Source organism: Oncorhynchus nerka, linkage group LG13 (assembly GCF_034236695.1).
Source record: "Oncorhynchus nerka isolate Pitt River linkage group LG13, Oner_Uvic_2.0, whole genome shotgun sequence".
NCBI lineage: Eukaryota > Metazoa > Chordata > Actinopteri > Salmoniformes > Salmonidae > Oncorhynchus > Oncorhynchus nerka.
The window spans coordinates 7,472,038-7,489,571 of NC_088408.1; the positions used below are offsets into that span (position 1 = coordinate 7,472,038).

A 17,534-nucleotide genomic window follows, 5' to 3' on the forward strand; every position below is an offset into this window, starting at 1 on the left:
GTAACAGGTATCATTAACAGACAGTTAACAGGTATCATTAACAGACATGTAACAGGCATCATTAATAGACAGGTATCATTAACAGACAGGTAACATGTATCATTAATAGACAGGTAACAGGTATTATTAATAGACAGGTATCATTAACAGACAGGTAACAGGTATAAATAACAGACAGGTAACAGGTATCATTAACAGACAGGTAACAGGTATCATTAACAGACAGGTAACAGGTATCATTAACAGACAGGTAACAGGTATCATTAACAGACAGGTATCATTAACAGACAGGTAACAGGTATCATTAATAGACAGGTAACAGGTATCATTAACAGACAGGTAACAGGTATCATTAACAGACAGGTAACAGGTATCATTAACAGACAGGTAACAGGCATCATTAACAGACAGGTAACAGACAGGTAACATTAACAGACAGGTAACAGGTATCATTAACAGACAGGTATCATTAACAGACAGGTAACAGGTATCATTAACAGACAGGTATCATTAATAGACAGGTAACAGGTATCATTAATAGACAGGTAACAGGTATCATTAATAGACAGGTAACAGGTATCATTAATAGACAGGTAACAGGTATCATTAATAGACAGGTAACAGGTAGCATTAATAGACAGGTATCATTAATAGACAGGTAACAGGTATCATTAATAGACAGGTAACAGGCATCATTAATAGACAGGTAACAGGTATCATTAACAGACTGTTAACGGTATCATTAACAGACAGGTAACAGGTATCATTAACAGACAGGTAACAGGTATCATTAACAGACAGGTAACAGGTATCATTAACAGACAGGTAACAGGTATCATTAATAGACAGGTAACAGGTATCATTAACAGACAGGTAACAGGTATCATTAACAGACAGGTAACAGGTATCATTAACAGACAGGTAACAGGTATCATTAATAGACAGGTAACAGGTATCATTAACAGACAGGTAACAGGTATCATTAACAGACAGGTAACAGGTATCATTAACAGACAGGTAACAGGTATCATTAACAGACAAATGTTAACAGGTATCATTAACAGACAGGTAACAGGTATCATTAACAGACAGGTAACAGGTATCATTAATAGACAGGTAACAGGTATCATTAACAGACAGGTAACAGGTATCATTAACAGACAGTAACAGGTATAATAACAGACAGGTAACAGGTATCATTAACAGACAGGTAACAGGTATCATTAACAGACAGGTAACAGGTATCATTAACAGACAGGTAACAGGTATCATTAACAGACAGATCATTAACAGACAGGTAACAGGTATCATTAATAGACAGGTAACAGGTATCATTAACAGACAGGTAACAGGTATCATTAACAGACAGGTAACAGGTATCATTAACAGACAGGTAACATGTATCATTAACATACAGGTAACAGGTATCATTAACAGACAGGTAACAGGTATCATTAACAGACAGGTAACAGGCATCATTAATAGACAGGTATCATTAACAGACAGGTAACATTATCATTAACAGAACAGGTATCATTAATAGACAGGTATCATTAACAGACAGGTAACAGGTATAAATAAGAGACAGGTAACAGGTATCATTAACAGACAGGTAACAGGTATCATTAACAGACAGGTAATTAACAGAGGTATCATTAATAGACAGGTAACAGGTAACAACAGACGGGTAACAGGTATCATTAACAGACAGGTATCATTAACAGACAGGTAACAGGTATCATTAACAGACAGGTAACATGTATCATTAACAGACAGGTAACAGGTATCATTAATAGACAGGTAACAGGTATCATTAACAGACAGGTAACAGGCATCATTAACAGACAGGTAACAGGTATCATTAACAAACAGGTAACAGGCATCATTAATAGACAGGTATCATTAACAGTAACATGTATCATTAATAGACAGGTAACAGGCATCATTAATTGACAGTATCATTAACAGACAGGTAACAGGTATCATTAATAGACAGGTAACAGGTATCATTAACAGACAGGTAACAGGTATCATTAACAGACAGGTATCATTAACAGACAGGTAACATTAACAGACAGGTAACGGGTATCATTAACAGACAGGTAATTAACAGACAGGTAACAGGTATCATTAACAGACAGGTATCATTAATAGACAGGTAACAGGTATCATTAATAGACAGGTAACAGGTATCATTAATAGACAGGTAACAGGTATCATTAATAGACAGGTAACAGGTATCATTAATAGACAGGTAACAGGTAGCATTAATAGACAGGTATCATTAATAGACAGGTAACAGGTATCATTAATAGACAGGTAACAGGCATCATTAATAGACAGGTAACAGGTATCATTAACAGACTGTTAACAGGTATCATTAACAGACAGGTAACAGGTATCATTAATCATTAACAGACAGGTAACAGGTATCATTAACAGACAGGTAACAGGTATCATTAATAGACAGGTAACAGGTATCATTAACAGACAGGTAACAGGTATCATTAACAGACAGGTAACAGGTATCATTAACAGACAGGTAACATTAACAGACAGGTAACATGTATCAAATAGACAGGTAACATCATTAATAGACAGGTATCATTAACAGACAGGTAACAGAGTATCATTAACAGACAGGTAACAGGTATCATTAACAGACAGGTAACAGGTATCATTAATAGACAGGTAACAGGTACAACAGACAGGTAACAGGTATCATTAACAGACAGGTAACAGGTATCATTAATAGACAGGTATCATTAACAGACAGGTAACAGGTATCATTAACAGACAGGTAACAGGTATCATTAACAGACAGGTAACAGGTATCATTAACAGACTGGTAACAGGTATCATTAACAGACAGGTAACAGGCATCATTAATAGACAGGTATCATTAACAGACAGGTAACATGTATCATTAATAGACAGGTAACAGGTATCATTAATAGACAGGTATCATTAATAGACAGGTAACAGGTATCATTAATAGACAGGTAACAGGTATAAATAACAGACAGGTAACAGGCATCATTAATAGACAGGTAACAGGTATCATTAATAGACAGTTAACAGGTATCATTAATAGACAGGTAACAGGTATCATTAACAGACAGTTAACAGGTATCATTAACAGACATGTAACAGGCATCATTAATAGACAGGTATCATTAACAGACAGGTAACATGTATCATTAATAGACAGGTAACAGGTATTATTAATAGACAGGTATCATTAACAGACAGGTAACAGGTATAAATAACAGACAGGTAACAGGTATCATTAACAGACAGGTAACAGGTATCATTAACAGACAGGTAACAGGTATCATTAACAGACAGGTAACAGGTATCATTAACAGACAGGTATCATTAACAGACAGGTAACAGGTATCATTAATAGACAGGTAACAGGTATCATTAACAGACAGGTAACAGGTATCATTAACAGACAGGTAACAGGTATCATTAACAGACAGGTAACAGGTATCATTAACAGACAGGTATCATTAACAGACAGGTAACATTAACAGACAGGTAACAGGTATCATTAACAGACAGGTATCATTAACAGACAGGTAACAGGTATCATTAACAGACAGGTATCATTAATAGACAGGTAACAGGTATCATTAATAGACAGGTAACAGGTATCATTAATAGACAGGTAACAGGTATCATTAATAGACAGGTAACAGGTATCATTAATAGACAGGTAACAGGTAGCATTAATAGACAGGTATCATTAATAGACAGGTAACAGGTATCATTAATAGACAGGTAACAGGCATCATTAATAGACAGGTAACAGGTATCATTAACAGACTGTTAACAGGTATCATTAACAGACAGGTAACAGGTATCATTAACAGACAGGTAACAGGTATCATTAACAGACAGGTAACAGGTATCATTAACAGACAGGTAACAGGTATCATTAATAGACAGGTAACAGGTATCATTAACAGACAGGTAACAGGTATCATTAACAGACAGGTAACAGGTATCATTAACAGACAGGTAACAGGTATCATTAGTAGACAGGTAACAGGTATCATTAACAGACAGGTAACAGGTATCATTAACAGACAGGTAACAGGTATCATTAACAGACAGGTAACAGGTATCATTAACAGACAGTTAACAGGTATCATTAACAGACAGGTAACAGGTATCATTAACAGACAGGTAACAGGTATCATTAATAGACAGGTAACAGGTATCATTAACAGACAGGTAACAGGTATCATTAACAGACAGGTAACAGGTATAAATAACAGACAGGTAACAGGTATCATTAACAGACAGGTAACAGGTATCATTAACAGACAGGTAACAGGACAGGTATCATTAACAGACAGGTAACAGGTATCATTAATAGACAGGTAACAGGTATCATTAACAGACAGGTAACAGGTATCATTAACAGACAGGTAACAGGTATCATTAACAGACAGGTAACATGTATCATTAACAGACAGGTAACAGGTAACATTAACAGACAGGTAACAGGTATCATTAACAGACAGGTAACAGGCATCATTAATAGACAGGTATCATTAACAGACAGGTAACATGTATCATTAATAGACAGGTAACAGGTATCATTAATAGACAGGTATCATTAACAGACAGGTAACAGGTATAAATAAGAGACAGGTAACAGGTATCATTAACAGACAGGTAACAGGTATCATTAACAGACAGGTAACAGGTATCATTAATAGACAGGTAACAGGTAACGTTAACAGACAGGTAACAGGTATCATTAACAGACAGGTATCATTAACAGACAGGTAACAGGTATCATTAACAGACAGGTAACATGTATCATTAACAGACAGGTAACAGGTATCATTAACAGACGGGTAACAGGTATCATTAACAGACAGGTAACAGGCATCATTAATAGACAGGTATCATTAACAGACAGGTAACATGTATCATTAATAGACAGGTAACAGGTATCATTAATAGACAGGTATCATTAATAGACAGGTAACAGGTATCATTAATAGACAGGTAACAGGTATCATTAATAGACAGGTAACAGGTATCATTAACAGACAGGTAACAGGTATAAATAACAGACAGGTAACAGGCATCATTAATAGACAGGTAACAGGTATCATTAATAGACAGTTAACAGGTATCATTAATAGACAGGTAACAGGTATCATTAACAGACAGTTAACAGGTATCATTAACAGACATGTAACAGGCATCATTAATAGACAGGTATCATTAACAGACAGGTAACATGTATCATTAATAGACAGGTAACAGGTATTATTAATAGACAGGTATCATTAACAGACAGGTAACAGGTATAAATAACAGACAGGTAACAGGTATCATTAACAGACAGGTAACAGGTATCATTAACAGACAGGTAACAGGTATCATTAACAGACAGGTAACAGGTATCATTAACAGACAGGTATCATTAACAGACAGGTAACAGGTATCATTAATAGACAGGTAACAGGTATCATTAACAGACAGGTAACAGGTATCATTAACAGACAGGTAACAGGTATCATTAACAGACAGGTAACAGGTATCAGTAACAGACAGGTAACAGGTATCATTAACAGAGAGGTAACAGGTAACATTAACAGACAGGTAACAGGTATCATTAACAGACAGGTAACAGGTATCATTAACAAACAGGTAACAGGCATCATTAATAGACAGGTATCATTAACAGACAGGTAACATGTATCATTAATAGACAGGTAACAGGTATCATTAATTGACAGGTATCATTAACAGACAGGTAACAGGTATCATTAATAGACAGGTAACAGGTATCATTAACAGACAGGTAACAGGTATCATTAACAGACAGGTATCATTAACAGACAGGTAACATTAACAGACAGGTAACAGGTATCATTAACAGACAGGTATCATTAACAGACAGGTAACAGGTATCATTAACAGACAGGTATCATTAATAGACAGGTAACAGGTATCATTAATAGACAGGTAACAGGTATCATTAATAGACAGGTAACAGGTATCATTAATAGACAGGTAACAGGTATCATTAATAGACAGGTATCATTAATAGACAGGTAACAGGTATCATTAATAGACAGGTAACAGGCATCATTAATAGACAGGTAACAGGTATCATTAACAGACTGTTAACAGGTATCATTAACAGACAGGTAACAGGTATCATTAACAGACAGGTAACAGGTATCATTAACAGACAGGTAACATGTATCATTAACAGACAGGTAACAGGTATCATTAATAGACAGGTAACAGGTATCATTAACAGACAGGTAACAGGTATCATTAACAGACAGGTAACAGGTATCATTAACAGACAGGTAACAGGTATCATTAATAGACAGGTAACAGGTATCATTAACAGACAGGTAACAGGTATCATTAACAGACAGGTAACAGGTATCATTAACAGACAGGTAACAGGTATCATTAACAGACAGTTAACAGGTATCATTAACAGACAGGTAACAGGTATCATTAACATACAGGTAACAGGTATCATTAACAGACAGGTAACAGGTATCATTAACAGACAGGTAACAGGTATCATTAACAGACAGGTAACAGGTATCATTAACAGACAGGTAACAGGTATCATTAACAGACAGGTAACAGGTATCATTAACAGACAGGTAACAGGTATCATTAACAGACAGGTAACAGGTATCATTAACAGACAGGTAACAGGTATCATTAACAGACAGGTAACAGGTATCATTAATAGACAGGTAACAGGTATCATTAACAGACAGGTAACAGGTATCATTAACAGACAGGTAACAGGTATCATTAATAGACAGGTAACAGGTATCATTAACAACCTTATCATCAGTCCATTATTGGCCTGCTAAGACGAGTGAGGACCCTCTCTTTCAAATTGTTTAACTGGCACCCAAACACATGTAGGAAAAAGTTTGATACATTGCCTTCGGAAAGTATTCAGACACCTTGACTTTTTCCACATTTTGGTACGTTCCAACCTATTAATTTGTTTTTTCCTCAATCTACACATAATACCCCAGAATCACAAAGCATAAATAGTTTTTTATACATTTTTTGCAAATGTATAAAAACTGAAATATCACATTTACATAAGTATTCAGGCATTTAATCAGTACTTTGCTGAAGCACCTTTTGCCCACGATTACAGCCTCAATTCTTCTTTGGTATGACACTACAAGCTTGGCGCACCTGTATTTGGGGAGTTTCTCCCATTCTTCTCTGCAGATCCTCTCAAGCTCTGTCAAGTTGGATGGGGAGCGTCGCTGCACAGCTATTTTCAGGTCTCTCCAGAGATGTTAGATAGGGTTCAAGTCCGGGCTCTGGCTGGGCCACTCAAGGACATTCAGAGACTGCGTAAAAGGTGAATGGGTCTGAATACTTTCCGAATGTACTGTATATGCGACTACTTTAATTAACTATTGTGGCTACATATCTATTTTTAGGTGTTTAAATTACATATATTTGGAAGTATGTTGTGCTATAAGACAGCCAGGCCACCCCCTCGTGATACCTTACGGCATTTCAAGTTGAGTGAACAAACATGCAAAAAATGTGCGAACATAAAATGCAAGCTATTCGTTGCATGTGTTTGTTAGTGAGACCTCAGACCGTTTGACTTTGTAGGTTCCATCAGAACAGTGGTTTGAGGGGATGACGCGGCTTAGCTTGAATAGTAGACACACACACACACACACACACACACACACACAGGCCTCATAGCGTTGTAACTCATTGTCATGGGGAGTACTGATTGGCTGTTACTTGTACTGTACATGCTGTCATGACAACCAGGCAAGAATGATTGGCATGGCTGCCACAGGTCAGAGGTCACCGTTAATTTGTATGGTCACCACTTACAGTACAATCATACTATGTGCATGCATGCACTGTTAATGATTCCTCTCTCGTTCACACACACATTTACACACAAGCCTGCCACACTGTTAGATGAGGGGGGGAGATGTCTCTCTCTCCACCATAGGCCCAGTCATGTCATTACCTCTCTCTTTATTGGGCCAATGATAGCCCTTAGGAGCACTGTAATGATGGCAAATGAATAGAGAGTGAACTGCTGAGAGAGAGAACTGTTATCTATTAGGGCTCTATGAGAGAGAACTGTTATCTGTTAGGGCTCTATGAGAGAGAACTGTTATCTGTTAGGGCTCTATGAGAGAGAACTGTTATCTATCAGGGCTGGCTATCTGTTTCGACAGCACAGTCTGGAATATGTCCCGGGATCCATCCGATGACATTGAGGAGTTTACTACATCAGTCACCGGCTTCATTAATAAGTGCATTGAAGGGGCCTTCCAAGCAGGGCGCAGCGGTCTAAGGCACTACATGCTTGAGGCGTCACTACAAACCCAGGTTTGATCCCAGGCTGTGTCACGGCCGTGACCGTGAGTCCCATATAACATGTAATGCCAAAAACAGATTAGATGAACTGGAATGAGAGCTGTGAGCATTAAAAGAGAAGTAACCATGTCCCTAATGAGTCACCGCCCCTACATTATCACTAAAGATGACCACCGCCCCTACATTATCACTAAAGATGTCTGCATACTAGGATCGGTTTGCTCCTAGTAGAACTCGGATAGGCCATGTCCCTAATGAGTCACCGCCCCTACATTATCACTAAAGATGTCTGCATACTAGGATCGGTTTGCTCCTAGCAGAACTCGGATAGGCGAAGTGAACATCTGTGCCTTGCATCTTCCCTTAAAAGACCTTTGCTTGAAAAACTAGAAAAAAAGCGTCTATAGCACTGTTTGTCCAATTTGAGACGGCATAGTGTGTACTGGCTATGTCAAAAACAGTCTGAATTCATCTAAGATAACTCAAGAAATCTGTCATTAATTTAGAAGTTTTTGCCGAGGAGATCTTAGTCGTTCAATTTTACATCTGACTAATCTGTTTGGTGCAGTTTTTGTCATGTTAAAAAATGTGGATGAAAACGAGTAGTTTCTCATGGAATTACAACAAATACTTAATTGAAGAATCCCTACTGATGACCAATCACAGATGAAGGGGCGTAGACTTCAGCTACCGAACTTCAGCTTACCCCGAGAAAAAATGGTTGTGTGAATGAGCAGCCGGGGAAAAAAATCTTGCCGAAGTCCAAAACAAACAACAATGACACGTCATTGTAATATACAAACTGTTTCAGATGGGAAGCATACGGCGCCTTTAAACCGCAAAGAACCCTTTTGTAAACCGCAAAGAACCCTTTTGTAACCCGCAAAGAACCCTTTTGTAAACTGCAAAGAACCCTTTTGTAAACTGCAAAGAACCCTTTTGTAAACCGCAAAGAACCCTTTTGTAAACCGCAAAGAACCCTTTTGTAACCCGCAAAGAACCCTTTTGTAACCCGCAAAGAACCCTTTTGTAAACCGCAAAGAACCCTTTTGTAAACCGCAAAGAACCCTTTTGTAAACCGCAAAGAACCCTTTTGTAAACTTTGAGTCTTTGTGTTCCACATAGAACCATCAACTTTCCAAAGAACCCTTGAGGAACCCTCTTCTCTTAGTTCGTATGATCTTCTATGTAGAAGATCTTCTATGTAGAAGAACCCCTTACCCGCTAACGTGTGTGTGTGTGTGTGTGTGTGTGTGTGTGTGTGTGTGTGTGTGTGTGTGTGTGTGTGTGTGTGTGTGTGTGTGTGTGTGTGTGTGTGTGTGTGTGTGTGTGTTTGTGTGTGTGTGTGTGTGTGTGTGTGTGTGTGTGTGTGTGGCTTTGTGTGTGGCTTTGTGTGTGTGTGTGTGTGGCTTTGTGAGGTCAGAGAGCAAAACAAGATGACACGTGCGTGTTCCGGAAGAGTCTCTCAGCTTTTCATAGATGAGTCATAATAGTTTGTATCTCAAACCGTTCTGTCTTTGCAGAGGTTTTGTTGAGAAGAAATGGACTAATCCAACGGTACAACCCAGCAGTCCGTAGCTCAAACACAATATTTATAAAAAATAAATAAAAAAAGAGGGGTTTAGAAGCCATATTATCACGCGAGTGTGATCGTGGGACTCAAGAAAAAACACATGGGGGCTTGAGCTCACCGACCTGACTGCAGAGTGTGGTCAAAGGTCGGAGTATAGATGAGTTGGAAACCGTGCTGGTCCATGGCCTTGACATTTGTAGAGTTGGAATCAGACCAAAACATTTTGTTGTCCTTTTACAGTGTTATTACTTTATCTACAGCAGACTTACTGACTGTATCAACGAACTGTAACACAAAGCTATAATCCAATCATCCGATACCTGATTAACATACACAAATATACATACAGTGTATATATATATATATATATATATACTGAGTATACCTTCCTAATATTGAGTTGCAGCCCCCTTTGCCCTCAGAACAGCCTCAATTCCTCGGGTCATGGACTCAACAAGGTGTCGAAAGCGTTCCACAGGGATGCTGGCCCATGTTGACTCCAATGCTTCCCATAGTTGTGTCAAGTTGACTGGATGTCAAATAGTTGCCATATTTTGGGTTAAACCTCTGTGTATTTGCTGTATTCCACAGTCATTTCATAGGATTGCCTAATCCCAAATACAGCAGATGATGTAATTATGCGCTAGACATGGTTGATTTCATAACAATGGTATCAAAACAATACTCGGAATCAAAAAAGCTGACGGAAAAATCTTAGGGTCACATTTTGAAATGCTGCCGTAAGAGCCCTTTGTGCCTGTGTATAGAGTGGTCCATATTGAAGCGCCTCAATTTCACCTATCCCATGCTACCCTGCTTCTCTCACAGCCATAACAGCTTCACAGAACGAAATAATAAAGTCCAGTTGCACAATCCCGTTAAAGTTTACACACCCCTTGCAAATCTTTAAAAAATGAGGGGATTCAATATATATATATATAAAATTTAAAAATAATCTACAGATCTACTTCACCATTTTCAAAGTGAAACAAAGTTAAAGGGAACCTTTGTTGAAGCACCTATTGGCAGTCATTACAGCTGTACATAATTCTCAATAAGATTCGACCGACTTTGTATAACTCTTAGGGAAAACATATTAATTAAGGACACCTGCTGTTTGAATGGCAGACTGACCAGGTAAATCCAGGTGGAAGCTACGATCCGTTATTGACGTCACTTGACGATCCGTTATTGACGATCCGTTATTGACGATCCGTTATTGAAATCCACTTCAAATCAGTGTAGATGAAAAGGGAGGAGACGAGTTAAAGACTGATTTTAAAGCCTTGAGACAATTGCGATTGTGTATGTGTGCCATTCAGAGGGTGAACGGACAAGACAAAGATTGAAGTGCCATTGAACGGGGTAATGGTAGTAGGTGCCAGGCGCACCGGTTTGACTGTGTCAAGAACTGCAACGCTGCTGGGTTTTTCACACTCAACACTTTCCTGTGGGTATCAAGAAAGGTCCACCACTAAAAGCACATCCAGCCAATGGTCGAAAATGGGGCATTAATGAAAGCGGACACTAAGGAGGCTGACAGGAAGTGTGCAGAGCAACAGACAAGCTACAGTTGGACAGTCCAGTGCAACATTGGTGCCCAAAGACCCGTAAAATAATGCACAACTCGTCGTACTTTAGCACGAATGGGGTACGGCAGCCGATGACCTGACAGAGTTCCACCTCTTTCAGGAGAAAGACTAGACACTGCGGTTACAAAGGGCTGAGGAACGAAAACACTGGAGAATTGGAAAAAACATTCAGCCCGGTCTGATGAATCCTGGTTCCTGCTGTTTCACGCTGATGGGAGGACGAGGGAGTACATGGGAGGACGAGGGAGTACATGGGAGGACGAGGGAGTACGAGGGAGAACATGGGAGGACGAGGGAGTACATGGGAGGATGAGGAAGTACATGGGAGGACGAGGGAGTACATGGGAGTACGAGGGAGAACATGGGAGGACGAGGGAGTACGTGAGAGGATGAGGGAGTATGTGAGAGGATGAGGGAGTACGTGAGAGGATGAGGGAGTACATGGGAGGACGAGGGAGTACATGGGAGGACGAGGGAGTACATGGGAGGACGAGGGAGTACATGAGAGGACGAGAGAGTACATGGGAGGACGAGGGAGTACATGGGAGTACGAGGGAGAACATGGGAGGACGAGGGAGTACGTGGGAGGACGAGGGAGTACATGAGAGGATGAGGGAGTACATGGGAGGACGAGGGAGTACATGGGAGGATGAGGGAGTACATGGGAGAACGAGGGAGTTGGTGGGAGTACATGGGAGGACGAGGGAGTACATGAGAGGACGAGAGAGTACATGGGAGGACGAGGGAGTACATGGGAGTACGAGGGAGAACATGGGAGGATGAGGGAGTACGTGGGAGGACGAGGGAGTACATGAGAGGATGAGGGAGTACATGGGAGGACGAGGGAGTACATGGGAGGACGAGGGAGTACGTGAGAGGACGAGGGAGTACATGAGAGGACGAGAGAGTACATGGGAGGACGAGGAGTACATGGGAGGACGAGGGAGTACATGAGAGGACGAGAGAGTACATGGGAGGACGAGGAGTACATGGGAGAACGAGGGAGTACATGGGAGTACATGGGAGGACGAGGGAGAACATGGGAGGACTAGGGAGTACATGGGAGTACATGGGAGGACGAGGGAGTACATGGGAGGACGAGGGAGAACATGGGAGAACGAGGGAGTACATGCGTCCATCATGCCGCATGTCAACGTTGTAGGCTGGTGGTGGCGTGGGGTGTGTTTTCATGGCACACATTGGGCCCCTTGATAAACGTGTTTTAATGCCACATAATATCTGAACATCATAGCCAATCAGGTGCATCACTTCATGTCAGCAGTCTATCCATCTGCAAATATATATAGATTTTTCTGCAGGACGATGCCCCTATGCCACAAGGCTAGATTTGTCCAGGAATAGTTCCACAAACATGACAGTGAATTCCGCTTACTGCAGTGGCCTGCCCAGACACCAGAAGCATTGTGGGTCAGCATTCCTGTGGAACGCTTTAGACACCTTGTAGAGTCCATTCCCCGACAGATTGAGTCTGTTCTGAGGGCAAAAAGGGGGTACAACTCAATATGAGGAAGGTGTTCCTAATGTTTTGTACAATCAGTGTATCATACATAGTTCAGTTTTTGCAAACTGAGTTTCTAGTGATCTGACTCTGATACATTCCCAGAGTAAAAATATATATATTTTACCCCCCTTGTTCGTTAGTAAACTGTGTCAAATTTGCTGGAAATTATATTTTCTTTGTGACCTAGCTCCTTGATTTAACTAATAAATGTGGAAAATTACAATTGCGTATTTGATCTAAAATCGACATGCTGGTATGAAAGTCAAACACCCTCCACATGGAGCCAATAAGGCAAACCCAGATATATATATATATATATATATATATATATATATATATATATATATATATATAGGCCTAAACCCGACCTATCCTCCTCTAGGATTCTCCAGCCTGTCTCTGGCAGACCAGATGAGTCTACTGCAGAGTGCCTGGATGGAGATCCTGGTCCTGAGCATCGTGTTCCGCTCGTTGGCCTGTGAGGAGGAGCTGGTGTATGCTGAGGACTATGTGGTGGATGAGGAACACGCTCGTCTATCTGGCCTGCTGGACCTGCACGTTGCCATTCTGCCTCTGGTCCGACGCTATAAGAAGCTGAGCGTGGAGAAGGAGGAGTTTGTCACGCTCAAGGCCATCGCCCTCGCTAACTCAGGTACGGACACAGATGACAGACACAGTCAGAAATGCACAAACATACACACACGCACAAATTATTATTACTATATTTGCTGAAATATGTCAGACTCATAACACCTGTTGTTGATAGGAGACACAGGAAACACAGTCCCCCTTAAAGATTGACATTAGAGTATGTCTGAATGGTCAATCTCTGGTAAATCTAAGTAGCTGACATGTAATTAAAACAAAACAAAATGTCGCCAATCTCAGAGGGCAATCGCATCCACACAGACGATCTGAGATAAGAGGGGACAAAGGGGTCAACAACACGGCTGTTTAATTAAATGGCCCTGCTGTGCCACTGTGTGTGTGCGTGCTCGCCTCTTCTGAAGGCACGTGTGTGTATAGCGTCTGTGTGTGTGCGTGCTCGCCTCTTCTGAAGGCACGTGTGTGTATAGCGTCTGTGTGTGTGCGTGCTCGCCTCTTCTGAAGGCACGTGTGTGTATAGCGTCTGTGTGTGTGCGTGCTCGCCTCTTCTGAAGGCATGTGTGTGTATATAGCGTCTGTGTGTGTGCGTGCTCGCCTCTTCTGAAGGCACGTGTGTGTATAGCGTCTGTGTGTGTGCGTGCTCGCCTCTTCTGAAGGCACGTGTGTGTATAGCGTCTGTGTGTGTGCGTGCTCGCCTCTTCTGAAGGCACGTGTGTGTGTATAGCGTCTGTGTGTGTGCGTGCTCGCCTCTTCTGAAGGCACGTGTGTGTGTATAGCGTCTGTGTGTGTGCGTGCTCGCCTCTTCTGAAGGCACGTGTGTGTACAGCGTCTGTGTGTGATTGTCAGTGTTCTCTATCTCCTTTCTCTCTCCTCCCCTATTTTTCTCTCTCCCTCTTTTTCTCTCTCCCTCTCTCCTCCCCTATTTTTCTCTCTCCCTCTTTTTCTCTCTCCCTCTCTCCTCCCCTCTTTTTCTCTCTCCCTCTTTTTCTCTCTCCCTCTCTCCTCCCCTATTTTTCTCTCTCCCTCTTTTTCTCTCTCCCTCTCTCCTCCCCTCTTTTTCTCTCTCCCTCTTTCTTTCTCTCTCTCCCTCCCTCTCCTCCCCTCTTTTTCTCTCTCTTTCTTTCTCTCTCTCCCTCTCTCTTCTCCCCTCTTTTTCTTTCCTCCCCTCTTTTTCTCTCTTCTCCCCTCTTTTTATCTCTCCTCCCCTCTTTTTCTCTCTCCTCCCCTCTTTTTCTCTCTCCTCCCCTCTTTTTCTCTCTCCGCCCCTCTTTTTCTCTCTCCTCCCCTTTTTTCCCCCCCCCCTCTCTCTCATCTTTCTCTCATCTTTCTCTGTCTCTATAACAGTAGCTTCCTGCCAGCTCTCCACAGCCAAGGGAGATATATTTAGCATTTCATTAGGAAAACAGTGTATGTCAATAAAATGTGTTAAGTGGAGTGGAATGAGCATTGGGGAGCAACGAGGCTTGTTTGTTTCCATGTGAAGATGCCTCTCTCCTATCGACAGTTTGCTTGTCCCCTTACTAATCAATGACTGTTTGGAGGCTCCTGTCCCCTTACTAATCAATGACTGTTTGGAGGGTCCTGTCCCCTTACTAATCAATGACTGTTTGGAGGGTCCTGTCCCCTTACTAATCAATGACTGTTTGGAGGGTCCTGTCCCCTTACTAATCAATGACTGTTTGGAGGGTCCTGTCCCCTTACTAATCAATGACTGTTTGGAGGCTCCTGTCCCCTTACTAATCAATGACTGTTTGGAGGGTCCTGTCCCCTTACTAATCAATGACTGTTTGGAGGGTCCTGTCCCCTTACTAATCAATGACTGTTTGGAGGCTCCTGTCCCCTTACTAATCAATGACTGTTTGGAGGGTCCTGTCCCCTTACTAATCAATGACTGTTTGGAGGGTCCTGTCCCCTTACTAATCAATGACTGTTTGGAGGGTCCTGTCCCCTTACTAATCAATGACTGTTTGGAGGGTCCTGTCCCCTTACTAATCAATGACTGTTTGGAGGGTCCTGTCCCCTTACTAATCAATGACTGTTTGGAGGGTCCTGTCCCCTTACTAATCAATGACTGTTTGGAGGCTCCTGTCCCCTTACTAATCAATGACTGTTTGGAGGCTCCTGTCCCCTTACTAATCAATGACTGTTTGGAGGGTCCTGTCCCCTTACTAATCAATGACTGTTTGGAGGGTCCTGTCCCCTTACTAATCAATGGCTGTTTGGAGGGTCCTGTCCCCTTACTAATCAATGACTGTTCGGAGGGTCCTGTCCCCTTACTAATCAATGACTGTTTGGAGGATTTTTTTTCTCCTGGGAGGGAGAGAGGTACAACAGAAAGACAAAGGGATGGAGCGAGGTATAACCGAAAGAGATGGAGAGAGGTATAACAGAAAGGGATGGAGAGAGGAATAACAGAAAGAGATGGAGAGAGGTACAACAGAAAGAGAAAGCCATGGAGAGAGGTATAGAGTGGTTGGTAGAAGGGGATCAGAGAAGCTGAGAGGCCCGGCCAGCTGAGAGGCCCGGCCAGCTGAGAGGCCCGGCCAGCTGAGAGGCATTTGAACACTGTCTCACAGAAATCTGGTGCTATAGGTGTGTGTTTGTGTGACAGCTGTGGAAAATCATGGCCATTGATTTAGTAATTAGCTCAGTATAGATGGGATCTACTCCAGCCAGCTGATGGATTACATGGAAATTGTTTCTTCAAAGTTAGTTTTGCATTACGCCCTTCACACACTGAACACAAACACACACGCATGCATGCACACACAACCACACATACACACACACACATGCATGCATGCACACACACACACACACACACATATGCACACACAACCACACACACACACAGCGCACACACATACGCAGCGGAGTATAGGACCACACAGACACACACACAACCACACACACACACATGCACACACAACCACACACACACACACACATGCACACACAACCACACACACACGCATGCATGCACACACAACCACACACACACATGCATGCACACACACACACAACCACACAAACATGTACACACGCACACGGCACACACAGCGCACACACACACACATGCTCAGTGGAGTATAGGACCACACACACACATGCTCAGTGGAGTATAGGACCACACACACACATGCTCAGCGGAGTATAAGACCACACACACACATGCTCAGTGGAGTATAGGACCACACACACACATGCTCAGCGGAGTATAGGACCACACACACACATGCTCAGTGGAGTATAGGACCACACACACACATGCTCAGCGGAGTATAGGACCACACACACACATGCTCAGTGGAGTATAGGACCACACACACACATGCTCAGAGGAGTATAGGACCACACACACACATGCTCAGTGGAGTATAGGACCACACACACACATGCTCAGCGGAGTATAGGACCACACACACACATGCTCAGTGGAGTATAGGACCACACACACACATGCTCAGCGGAGTATAGGACCACACACACACATGCTCAGTGGAGTATAGGACCACACACACACATGCTCAGAGGAGTATAGGACCACACACACACATGCTCAGTGGAGTATAGGACCACACACACACATGCTCAGCGGAGTATAGGACCACACACACACATGCTCAGTGGAGTATAGGACCACACACACACATGCTCAGCGGAGTATAGGACCACACACACACATGCTCAGGGGAGTATAGGACCACACACACACATGCTCAGCGGAGTATAGGACCACACACACACATGCTCAGCGGAGTATAGGACCACACACACACATGCTCAGCGGAGTATAGGACCACACACACACATGCTCAGCGGAGTATAGGACCACACACACACATGCTCAGCG

At 42.0% G+C, this 17,534-nt stretch overlaps 1 protein-coding gene across 1 annotated transcript in view; it reads left to right on the forward strand.

Moving 5' to 3' along the window:
• LOC115127998 (steroid hormone receptor ERR2-like) overlaps positions 1-17,534 on the forward strand; it is a 106,481-nt gene that overhangs the window by 85,390 nt on the left and 3,557 nt on the right. Inside the window, exon 6 of the mRNA XM_065026038.1 lies at positions 13,458-13,727. Within this exon, the coding sequence (XP_064882110.1) occupies positions 13,458-13,727 (270 nt within the window). The remainder of the gene's footprint in view (positions 1-13,457; positions 13,728-17,534) is intronic.